Below are 12,295 nucleotides of genomic sequence, written 5' to 3'. Positions count from 1 at the left end.
GGGGGGGGGGACGTTGGTACAAATGTGAGGAAAAGTGAGCTTTAGGCGACTTAATACATCGTCCCATTCATGGATTCCCCACTAGCGCGTGCCTTGCCCTACTTTCTACACCTGGTGTTTAGATTTTGACACATATATACACACGTTTGTGAGGCTGGCAAAGAAATTAAAATGATGAATGAATGAATGAATGAATGAACAATGGACGCAGAGTCGTGTCTTACCTTTAAGAACGGTGTTTCCCCCGGCAGCTGGCGAGAGGAGCGTGGCGGCACACTGTAGGAGAATCCACAGTGAAAGGGCTGCGGGGCTCATTTCTCAGTCACAGACAGAGTGTGGCGGAAATAAAAGCGCACGGGTATAAAATGCGTTTCTGTGGTGCCGGTTGGTAGCGAGGTAGGTAGGTAGGTTTAGTTCCAGTTAGGGGATTTTAAAAAAAGAAAGCGAGGGAGCCCGGTGGTTGTGCGTCTCTATTGGTGCACGTCCGTGAGATGTATAAACTTGCACCAAGTGTCTCATTAGAGTTTTAAATAGTTTCCCCCTTCTCGGTCATCTGATCATCGGCTGATCTATCGCGGATCTTATTGGTCAAGCCCCCGTTTGTTTACGTTGAAGGGCGTGGCAAAGCTTGAATGAAGTCGTAGTAGGCTTCTCACGTTGCGCGTGCTCCTAGAGCCCTTGTGAGTGCGGGGCGTGACGCGAGCAGCAGTAAAAACGGATCCAGTTACTCGGTGTTCGGTATGACCGTATGAAGGTCATGGCTCATACCTTTATATTGCCCTATACCGGATCCACGCGGTGGAAGTGATCGTTAAACAGTTAATGAGGTCTCACTCTAGGTCTTCTTTTTATTTAGTATTATCAACAACAACACCAATCTTAGGTGGGAAACCCTACGGATTTATGGGAATATTTAAAAGGCTCCGACCCGTGTGTGTGTGTGTGTGTGTGTGTGTGTGTGTGGTGGGGGACAGAGAGGCTCCCTCCCCCTCCTCCACCGCTGAACGTATCGTCCCCTCCGCCTGGCGCGCTGCCAGCCCATTAGCTTAGCTTCACCGACCGGTTTCAATTGATGAGGCGAAGAATGGGCGCACTCACGCAGAGGGTCTGCGCTACAATAACGCTACTGTTTTGTGTACATACATCAGCGCCCGCTCCGCTTCCTGAAACTCATGTCACCTGCCACCGCGCTCCCACTCACCCTCCCGGTACCTGCCATCCGAACAAAGCGGTGCTGCCGGGTACAATGCGCAGTAGGTCAGTGGGTTTGACGGCTCTGTGAGGTCTGCGAGACATAAACACGCCGAACTGTTTCCTCGCGCACTTTATCATGGTCTCTAAAGAGTTTCTATCTATCTGTCAGTCTGTCTGTCTGTCTGTCTATCTATATATCTATCTCCTCCAGATTGCTGTTCCACTATGTTTCTTGTCATATGCATTAATATGAACAAATTCATAATTTAATTAAATCACCTTGATGCAGCACAAAAAGGAAAAAGATCCAAGTACAACAACATTGACACAGTAACGTCATACCACTTGTGAAATGTGTGGTGTACACAGGGTGCAGATGGTGGTACATGTACTGTACATCTTGTCATATTGATATTGTCTGCCCAAATGAGACATCCATGTATTGATTTGTGTGCCTACAATGGTAATTAGGTGAAATAAATCCAGTTTCTCACCAGCTTCACAGTGACTTGGACCGACTGGACTAGAAATGATCAAAGGTTTTCATAAAGCCAGCATCAAATGGAGGAGCATGAGAGTGTGGCGTGATACAGCAGCAGCGTCCAAAATAACTTGTCCTAATTTTACCCATGTATTAATAGACATACTGTATGTTTTTTTTGTTTTTTTCAAACAGAGCAGAAGGTTGATCTCCAGAGGGCACTGGAGTTCAAGTGAAGAGATGATGCAACACAGCGTCATGCGTTAAAAAAAATAGAAAAGAATCCATCCTGCTCACTCACTGTCCTACAAAATATTCACTTCATGGACGTCAGTGATCTCTGGAGGGGGGTACTCATTGCTGGATCCCAGGATGGGGTGTGCACTCTGGTATTTGGAAACAGATCTGTCAGGAGATGATGACATTGTACTGTACCCATCCTTGAGCACACACAGGACTTTAAATACCCATACACTTATCATTTAAATAACATTCAGTCCTGCCTCCCACTGGTAATATATACAGCAACATTTTGTTCTACAAGGATTCAATTATGACAAAACAGCTTGATCACACCATCCTTTTATTTCAGTTCATTATTTTGACGTCAGAGTGACAACAAGTCTATAGTTCTTCAGTAAGAAAATAGCAGAACTCAATGACTTCCCAGAATTAGTCTGTTGGACTGAAACAGTAATATTTACTCCAATGGTAATGTTGCTTCTCGTGCGGGGTTATTGTTATTCTTTCCATCCGCACACGTCAGCCAGCCGGCCCGGTCACAGTGCCAGTTTGATTCTGCTCTGTGCTGACCTGTCCGGATTTTTGGCCCCACGGCGTCAAGACCCAACAATGAGACACTGTGAAACACTGAAACAGATCACCTGCAGGCTGCTCTGTGGGGAGAGCAGAGAGAGTAAACATCTTTGTCTCAGTCATTCATGAAGTTATTCCCGAAAACTTCATGTGTGTGCCTATGTGCCGTGAAGTCAGAGCAAAGTTTAACTCTGTAATTCTTGGTTTGTGCTTAGTGCAGAATCTTCTAAAATCCTGTAAAATATTAAACTGTTTAAAGCAACTGTACTTGTGTGTAAACCTTTCATCATGTTTCTCCCTGCTCTCCCCTTTTAAATAATGACCAATTACCTGTATGTAGTTGAGTGAGACTACATGAAGGCATTCATTTTGATCAATTCAGCGTAGATCAAGGCTTTGCAGGGATCGGTTATAATTATTTGTTAAACGTTATTTTATTAATGCCAAGAACAATCATGGGGTTTTGTGTAAAGGGTTTTTAAGGTTAACAGGTGGTGGCAATTGAACACATGATATGTAAGTCTGACTATTATTTATATAGCCTACTCAGAGTGTGACACGACATTGAGGTTGGCTATATTTGTCTTATTAAGACCTATGAGCTATGTTTTTAAAGCCTATCTTAAGTCAATATATACATTCATTTTATTTAAATACTGCTTCCCAGTCTGTCCCGTGTACAGATATTAAAACAAATAGGCTAATAAGGCCTATTTTAGAGAAAGGGTTCTCAATATATTTACAGAAATGGAGCGCCATCAGTTGACAGGGAAACACATCGAAGTACCTGCTCACAGTGATGGACAAGGAACTTTTGACTAATACAACTATCTTAACACTTCTTTAAAAACTTTGTTTTGAAGGGACTCCTGTCAAGGTCCCTGAGGAGTCACCTATAAGCTTCTTTTCCATAGACACGTCTCAACCACTCACCAGCCAAGACAACCACAGCACCAAACCTGAAACAACAGCGCCACCGTGTGGACGTGAGAGCAGCGCACCGGACAGTGACACAGCAGGAGGCGGAGGGGGCCAGACCGGATCCTTCATGAGGGAAGAGGGACAGCCAACCAACCCCGGCTTCTCTTCTCTTCACTCATATTATTCTATATTGTAAACCAGGGAGCCCGAAGAGGGGGCTGCGCTAGTGTCCGTAGGATGTCCCGTCATGAAGGTAAGAACACACGTCGGCACGGTGGTGCGAGCGAGTCGGTGTTTGTGATAGAAACGCGTTGACAGATCACCGCTAGCTAACGTGAGCTAGGCTAGAATGTCTTGTTTTGAAGCCCATCCTAGCTAACGTTCGCTAGTGGTAGCAGCAAGGTTGCAGTGTAATTTCGTGGGGGCGCATTATGGCGGACACAAAAAAATGTGTTTCAAAGCCTTGCGGTTGACATTTATGTTTTAAGGAAATGTAACGTTACAACAGTCTGCGTTAGGGGACCAAAACAACGCTGACATATAAGCGGAAGAAGCTAGTTGCCGTTAGCTAAGTGTGCTAGCTAGCCTACAAGCTAGCTGGGAATGGGTGATGTAGGTTAACGTTAACGAGCTGGGGAGCAAGGGGGAGTGCCGAGGATAGGAAACGCATGAGAGCAGCGAATCCCAGGTGGTGCTGCTGGCGAGAGGGATTGTCTTTCGTTCATGTTAGCTTGTTCTAGCCTCCTTCCTAGTCAAAGTTGGCCTTTTTAGATTCCAGTTTCGTAAGCTAACATTTAGCAAACTCAACCTCGTCCTTGTGGCCAACCTTGTTGGGCATGAAGTTCGTTGTTGGTGTCAATTAAACGTGAGCCAACGTTGTCAACAACGCCAGATGGTTGAGCTTATTAGTTGGTAGAAAGTTGAGTTAGTTAGCTCGGTAAAGTCTACCACAGCTGTCTTGCCTGTGAGCTAACAGTTAAGCTAACGGTAGCTGGTTTATTCGTTAAGTAGTTAACATGTAGCGAAGGTTAGTCAGGCCCAAGCGGCCTTTAGTTTCCATGCCCGTGTTGTCAACTTTGCTGTCAGTAGTCATCAAGATATTACATGTCTGAGATGAAACGCGGTCATTATCGTTACTGTCATTAAGGGTTTTGCAGCCGCTGCACTGAGCTTTAACAGCAGGCTCGCAGTGAATGGAGACGTGAAGGAGTTTCGACAGCCTAGTGTTATACAATACACCGGGACTGTCCGAGTCAATCAAGAACGCAGAGGGTCCCGTTTACCCCAAGTGACACACGAAGTTACACCTTTTAGATAAAGTGTTGGAATTAACGTATTGATAAGGACTGTTTTATGAATGAGCTGGGTGTTGTAAGAGTAGTTTTATTAAGAGGTGAATGGGACAGACGTTAGTCAATGAACCTGTTAGTCACTTTTGAGTAAGAGGATTGCCACAGTTGGTTCATACACGATGCAATGCAATAAATACACACCGTGGGACGCTTTCAATGTTCAATTGTGGCTAGACTGTGTTTCTGCTCCATGGTTATCTTTTAGGCTGCTGATGCTGAAGGCACTTCCTGTGAATACAGTTTTGAACGTAGCCTTCTTATTGTGTTACAATCAAACACCTCACCCACGTCCCGTCACCACCATGACAATAAAAACAAGACTGTAACACTTGTAATAGAATGTTATGCAACCCAGTACACTACCACAGCACCACAATACGAGTTCAGCTTCTGTCACGGCCCTAATTAACACTTAACATTACTGTATGCGGAAGTAGTATTTATTGTAGGTACTATCTTATTGGATCGTATTATATTTAGCAGGCGTTCATGTTCTGTCCACCACATTCATACTGGCCTTTTTGTGAAGCTTATATTCATTGTCAACCATTCATAAGAAATACATCTCCCGCTTAAGTCTTGATCCGACTTGGTTCAGGAAATCCCAGTTAAAACATCTAATGTAACGCCTAATAAGAACAGAGAATAAATGGTAAATAGTTGATATGATCTACATGTGTTAGACAAAGTAAAATCCAACATCTAACCTCTCTTATCTTTCCTCCCTCAGGCGTGAGCTGCGATGCATGTTTAAAAGGCAACTTCAGAGGACGGCGATACAAATGTTTAATCTGCTACGACTACGACCTGTGCGCATCGTGCTACGAGAGCGGTGCGACCACAACCAGACACACCACAGAGCATCCCATGCAGTGTATATTAACCCGAGTTGACTTTGGTGAGTAGAATTGATGTTCACATCAGGCTGATTATGAGCAGAGTACCTATGCAGGCTGTGAAAGTGTGAATTTTAGCCTCATGAGCTGTCTGTCAGTCAGTATTATTGTTGTTGTGATTCATGCCGTTTGGTAGCACTTTACCTCGATAGACGGATGTTGATAGTGCACTGGCAATCGGACAAGAAAATACAGATGTTGAACACAACATATTCACATTGTGCCGCATCTCTACAGTTCAAAGATTAGCCCTGAACCAGACGCACCGTGTCTATAAACTGATTCTCAATGTCGGAGTGCTTCTGAGTCAGACGTTATCGTAAGCCGAGTATCAACAACGAGCTATCAAGTGCCACTTTATCTGCATCTAAAGTGTGTGTGTGTGTGTTTGGTTAGGGCTGGGCGGTATGACCAAAAATGCATATCACGGTATTTTGTAAGACTCTGGCGGTTTCACGGTATTTTTTTTCCGCGTTAAAGCATTAATTAATTAACGCCGAAAAGAACTGGCCGGCCAGCGAGCGGTGAACAGCGGTTTGTGTGGCGTGTGTTCCGTTCCGTCACTTCCTGTTTCCTTCACCTACATTCCCCTGGGTCCTAAGCCCCTCCATGTACAGCTTCTTATCACCCTATATGTATCAATGTAAATTTATAACAAATAACACACATATTACACGGTAATCAGCGTTGCATATGTGTCAAACCAAAATACATTTTGTTGTTCAGTCTTTGTTCATCCTGCATTGCTCTTTTCTGTTCTTTAATGTAACGTTACTGGAGCGACAGAGCCTCTCCCAGCTGTTAGCAGACTGTTGTTAGCGAGCCTTACCCAGCATGCAGTTCAGCGGGGAAATTTTATAAATCTACAATTATTAGTGTTACAAATTGTTTATGTGGCACAAACTGTTGTGTCGTGGTGTTTTGCCCTGTTAATAGCATTAGTTGTGGGTTGTTAATTGTTGTTATAAAGTTATAACCATGACTAGGGTTCCCTCTCAATACACTTAAGACAACTAGCGCCGACCATGGCACTCTCAGCGGTGAACAATATATTTTGTTGCCTGTTGAAGAGCGACAGAAGTTGTTTCGGGTGTGCACCGGTATGACGGTATATGAAAAATTCATATCGTACGGGAAATTAAAACCGGTATACCGGTTGAACTGGTATACCGCCCAGCCTTAGTGTGTGGTGCGATGGGTGATAGACCAGTTGCAAGGCTGTCGTGGCAGCGTACGCAAAACATAAAGAGATGGAATAGCTTCACTTGCAAATGATCTGGAATTTTTAAGCCAGGGATTTCAAAGTTTGTATAGTGACTCTCAAATAATCAAGAACTGGCATTATTTCTTGGCGTGTAATCGTTGGGATAAACTTCTGATATCGGCAGTTTTTTGAAACCACCCTTCAGCGGCTTTAATAAGTTGAACTGTTACAGTGCACGTTATCTTTTGCTGCCGCTGGCTTTCGTGTTCAGCTGAGAAGGCTGCTCCAGAATGGCATAGCAGGGATGGATGTGACCCAAACAGCTTGAGGAGTTATTGGGCCGCTGATCTGGTCCATCGCTACATGTATAAAAGCGTTTTGTTGTGGCAGCAACGGGGATAGAGATAGTCCAATCCAGACTTGAGATAAATTGAGTTAACCATTAATAATTGGTGAACTTGATAGTACACTAGATGTGATATCATTGAATGGACCGTTTCTTTTGCTGTTGGACGACTTCCACTGTTATTTCATACATTGGTGCCGTGAATTATGTTGATGTTCAGCGTTTCAAACGTTGGAAATTCTGTTATACAATCTGTTGAGAAAAAAAATACAAACTGTTGTTGAAAACACAGCAGAAGGTGCAAGCTCCTAAAGATTTTGTGGTTGGTTCAGTTGTCCACCAATGGTTGATCTCGATAACGGTTTAATGATATAAAAATCATTTTTGTTAGTGTTTTGATGGGGAAACTAATAAAAAATAAAAAAAAAGCCATCATGTTAGTCACATGTTGACTGTTTTTAAATGGACAGTTGTATTATTAGCTATTATTAGGCTAAGCTGCTTTCCTTACAGCTGCACTACTGCTGTTGTTTGCAGCAGATAGACCCACAGTACCCGATCTGCCCGACTCCAAATGGCGGTCAGACACAGTTGGCGGCTAGCTGGTGAACAACATGGAGCGTTCATCAACAAAATAACCAGATATTTCCCTCAGAACTTGGTGGAGATCATAAAACAGAGCTAACAGGAAAGTGAAAATGGACTTTCATCTATCGAGTGGACACGAACGGTTCTTCAGATGAACGCTGGTGGTGCTCTGTGTGTTGGATGTGTGAATAGGCAGCTGTTTGCTCGCACATTCACCATAACGACTTTATCAGGCGAGTATGTCAGGGCTGTGTTAACAGCTCGGTCAAACTGCCTCCAGGTTGATTGTATGCGAGTGGGCTGGGAAATGTTCTGTTATTAACAGCTGAAATGGTTGGGTTAAATAGAAGGTTTCTGTCCTCGTCTTATTGAACCCACTTATTCATTCATCTTGTCCAAATTGACTTTAACGGGACTCTGTGTGCGTTTACATCCCGGTTAAAATACGGCTTCTTAATCTGAAACGTTCCGTTACTGTCAAATGTCCTCCATCTGTCCTCCTCTGTGGGAGAAACGGCCGCAATCACAGCACCTGAAACGGCTAAATCACTGACACTGAATGACCGTCTCCATCTCCCCCCTCCTCCTCCTCCTCCTCCTCCTCCTCCTCCTCCAGACCTGTACTACGGTGGAGAAGCGTTCTCAGTGGAGCAGCCCCAGGCCTTCACGTGTCCCTACTGTGGCAGAATGGGCTACACGGAGATCTCCCTGCAGGAGCACGTGGCTGCAGAGCATACAGAGACCTCCACAGAAGTGGTAAGTTGGTGCTGTCGCTTCATACTCCTTCTATGGAACCTTCACTGGATGTTTGCACAGATATTAAGACCTTGGAAACATCGACGTACCTCAGATTCAGTAAATCCAATCGGTGTCTGAGAGACTGTGCAAGTAAAACCGAACTGCGAGTGAAGTCAGGTAGACGGTGCAGCTCTATTTATAGATGCTCTCTGTTTTTACTCCAGACAGCAAATGAACATTGGGTTTAAACTACTGAGAAATAGTTCAAAGAACCGTCACCCATGTAATGTATGCTTAACATTACTAATTATGTTTATTTCAAATTATTTGAAACAGATTTTGGTCAGTCAAATTCTATTACTTTACCACAGCGAGACTAATAGTTAATTAGTTTGGTAATTTTATTTACGTTAAATATCAAAATCATGAAGCAGGTGTGCACTCGTGCACTGAAACACCCAAACACGCTTTTTGCTGAATTATTGTGAAATGAACTACTATCAGTGGAATGTTTTAGGTTTTGTCTCTGTTGCATTCAGCTGAATCATTTCCAGTCATAAGTCTCCTTAGATCAGGGATCCACCAGTTCATGCAATAAATGAATAAATAGAAAACCTGAATAATAGACATGACTCAATCTTTCCTCCCCGTCACTCCTACAACACGCACGCGACTCAAGGTTATCAGTGTCCTCATCACCCGCCATTTAAATACAAGAACCTAACACCATCATGTGATGCTTTTCTCAGTGTCACTGCTACAACAGAAGCACCAGCAGATGAATTCACCAACATGTCAAACGTTTCAAAAAGATCCTTTCCTTCAACTTCACTTCATCTCTGTTGGGTTTTTGACTCCCTCAACACAGAGCTGGAGCTCTTCTGATATTGCGTCTTCTCATAATTAGATATTGCATTGGTACAGTAGATATTTGCTGATCTCAGTTTGTTGAAGAGGAGCCAGCACCAACTGGCGATTGTTGAATGTGCGGTGAAGTGTGCCGATATTAACGTGTGCTCTCTCTCTTCTAGATCTGCCCCATATGTGCAGCGCTGCCAGGCGGCGACCCCAATCACGTGACCGATGACTTCGCTGCTCATCTCACACTTGAACACAGAGCACCCAGAGACTTGATATCCTTTTTTTTAAACAGACATGACCGTAACTGGGGCTGCTATATCGATTAGCCACAGATTAGCGCACAAGGGAGGCGTCTGTTCACTGGAACTGACATTTGTTGACGTTTTGCTGATAACATTAGAGCCTCCTGGGGTAGTTTTCTAAATCACCTGGTGGGTGAACTGAGATTATATATCCGGATATGTGCAGTATTGAATTCATGGCTGTTGTCGTTTAAACTAAACTATTTGTCATGCCGTTGTGACAGACTTGTGTATGGAGGCTTCACTCAGGTTGATCAGGTTGGTTCGATGCGAAGAGGATAAATGTCAGAGTTTAGGCCAAGTCCTCTCGTCTTCATGTTTTCCTTCAAACTTGCTTGTTTTCTCCCCTCTCCAAAAAAAGAAAGCCATGAGAGGTAGTGTTACGTTACGATGGTTTGTAGGGCGGTACTGATCCAATCTGGATCCATATTTACCGTGATACTGGCCTGATTAAGTGGATTGGTGAGGTGATTGCAAAAGGCAGTAACGGTTGTACAAGTTGTAATGTTGTCTTGTCTTATGTTATTTAATTACTATGGCACAGTGGCGGGCTGTGTGTTTTATACCTGGGCCTTCAGTGCTGTCCTACTACAGCTGAACCACCTCCTAATAACCTCATTATGACGCCACAGCTACGGTTATTATTTGTTTCTAGGGGTATAACAATACACGTATTCGTATTGAACCGTTCGGTACGAGGCTCAAAAGGCAGAAGCTTAAATTGTGGAAAATATAATTTTCTTTCGGTGGAGCCACTGCGCTTAACCTGGCAACCCACTCAACGTAACAGACAACGTGCTGTCTGACACGCCCACCATGGAAGAACAACATTGTACTCTGGTGAGGCGCGTGTGTTCTGGGAGGCACACTATGCTAAACTAGCTTAGCAGGAAAACAACAGCAGCACACAAGCTACACTCTCCCCGCAGTGTTTAGCCGTTCCCTACTGATTCAAACAGGGCTAAAGCAATTGCCACACAATCCCCATTTCTCCAGACCATAATTCTTGCTTTGTTAAAGAAAACAAAACCCCAAACAGAGAATCAAATGTCCGACCCTAACCCCTACAGGTTATTTGTTTCGTGTAAAAATGAAGCTCAGCACCTACAAATACACTAACTGCAGAGTGCAGATACGTGAATATGCATGACGGGATGCTGTGTCATTAACGGACAATGCATATAGTCAAAATCAATGTAATTAACACAATGACAAGAACAAACTCGCAAGAACCAGTCACATATATTTATGACAACAAAGCATGACAAATCAATCCAGCAACACTGTGGCACTAAAACACGTATTCATCCACACACTAAAGAGCACGGGCCATTCAAATATTATTCACATCAGAGGGAACAATATTAACCAAATCATAAAAACGACACCATAGACAAATTAACACAGTAGTAACACTACTGCAGATGTAAAACAAAGCAGTTGACTTACCAAAGCTGCTGTTCACTTAAAGACAAAGTCCATCCTCCTTTCTTTGTTAACAAAGAGTTTAATACCGTGGTTGGACAGAACATCGGTGCGGTTCAGCTCCAGCCAGAGGTCCTCCTGTGAACATGTTCGTTGAGTTGTGGATCCACTTGGGTCTCAGCAAAAGTTTTCAAAAGCACCGTAGCTTGTGAGTGTCCTGTCGTGCTATGGTGTCGTGTTGCTGCCTTGGTTAGCCACCTCAGGTTAGCGTAGCGTAGCTCCAAACACCAAGACGCACGGTAGCAAATAAAAAGCATTCCCAGCCATAACGTGTGCAAGCAGAGAAGGCTTTGCTGGCCCTGACGTCTGGCATCTTATTGTAGCTTGAGGCTCTGCTGTAGTGTATTAGTCAATCATGTCATATTTCAGAAATGCGTACACATCCCCTTCATTCCTTTTTGAAATTAAAAGATGTCTGAGTTGGCTTACACTGTACTAGTAGTCGAGGAGAGGAGGGCTTTTCAAAGAATTGTTCTTCATCAAAATGCATGTCTGGTTGAAATGGCAGCATCTGTGTTTGCCTGACAGGAACCAGCTGAAACGCTCCATGTGAGCGGCTGCTACTGCTGTTGCACTCTATTTATGGAGCGCTTTGAACGAGTTCTGTTGAGGAAACCAAAGATGAAGCTGAGCTTCACAAAATAGGGCCACAGATAGACACAGAACTAATCTTTGACTTATCATTTTAAGTCATTTTACATGCAAAATGCCTAGTATTGGCTGATTCCAGCTTCTTAAATGTGAGAATATTTTTAATAACTGTCTCTTGGTCTTGGTTAGATCATCAGCTTGGGGGCATTTTCCCACAATTTTTGTAGATTTAAAAGTGTGATGAAAAAACCGGTGTGTTCCTTAACGAGCAACTTCACGACGAGTCCAGTGGGGTGCGGCACGTGAGAAGGATGTTTCACCCCGGGCGTGGGCTGGGGGGTCCACGTGCCCGCAGGTCCAACATGCACTTCACCAGCAGCACCACAGGGGGGCTCTCCACCAGCCAGAGCTCCTCACAGAGCTCCAACTACAGCAGAGAGGCTATGGACCCCATAGCAGGTCCGTCTCTCTCTCACACACACACACACACACACACACACACACACACACACACACACAC

The 12,295-nt window shown here is 44.0% G+C and overlaps 2 protein-coding genes across 2 annotated transcripts in view; one reads left to right on the top strand and one right to left on the bottom strand.

Moving 5' to 3' along the window:
• The window catches only part of lipg (lipase, endothelial), a 5,764-nt gene extending 5,279 nt beyond the window's left edge, over window positions 1-485 (bottom strand). The window contains exon 1 of the mRNA XM_031856720.1: window positions 225-485. Coding sequence (XP_031712580.1) covers window positions 225-315 — 91 coding nt within the window. The 5' untranslated portion in view covers window positions 316-485. The remainder of the gene's footprint in view (window positions 1-224) is intronic.
• Window positions 486-3,522: 3,037 nt separating this feature from the next.
• LOC116388689 (E3 ubiquitin-protein ligase KCMF1-like) overlaps window positions 3,523-12,295 on the top strand; it is an 11,062-nt gene continuing 2,289 nt past the window's right edge. The window contains exons 1-5 of the mRNA XM_031856771.1: window positions 3,523-3,665; window positions 5,495-5,662; window positions 8,415-8,554; window positions 9,568-9,669; window positions 12,054-12,234. Coding sequence (XP_031712631.1) covers window positions 3,650-3,665; window positions 5,495-5,662; window positions 8,415-8,554; window positions 9,568-9,669; window positions 12,054-12,234 — 607 coding nt within the window. The 5' untranslated portion in view covers window positions 3,523-3,649. The remainder of the gene's footprint in view (window positions 3,666-5,494; window positions 5,663-8,414; window positions 8,555-9,567; window positions 9,670-12,053; window positions 12,235-12,295) is intronic.

This window comes from Anarrhichthys ocellatus, unplaced genomic scaffold, assembly GCF_004355925.1.
Source record: "Anarrhichthys ocellatus isolate YVR2014 unplaced genomic scaffold, GSC_Weel_1.0 scaffold17, whole genome shotgun sequence".
NCBI classification, from domain to species: Eukaryota; Metazoa; Chordata; class Actinopteri; order Perciformes; family Anarhichadidae; genus Anarrhichthys; species Anarrhichthys ocellatus.
This window is presented reverse-complemented; position numbering and strand designations above follow the sequence as displayed.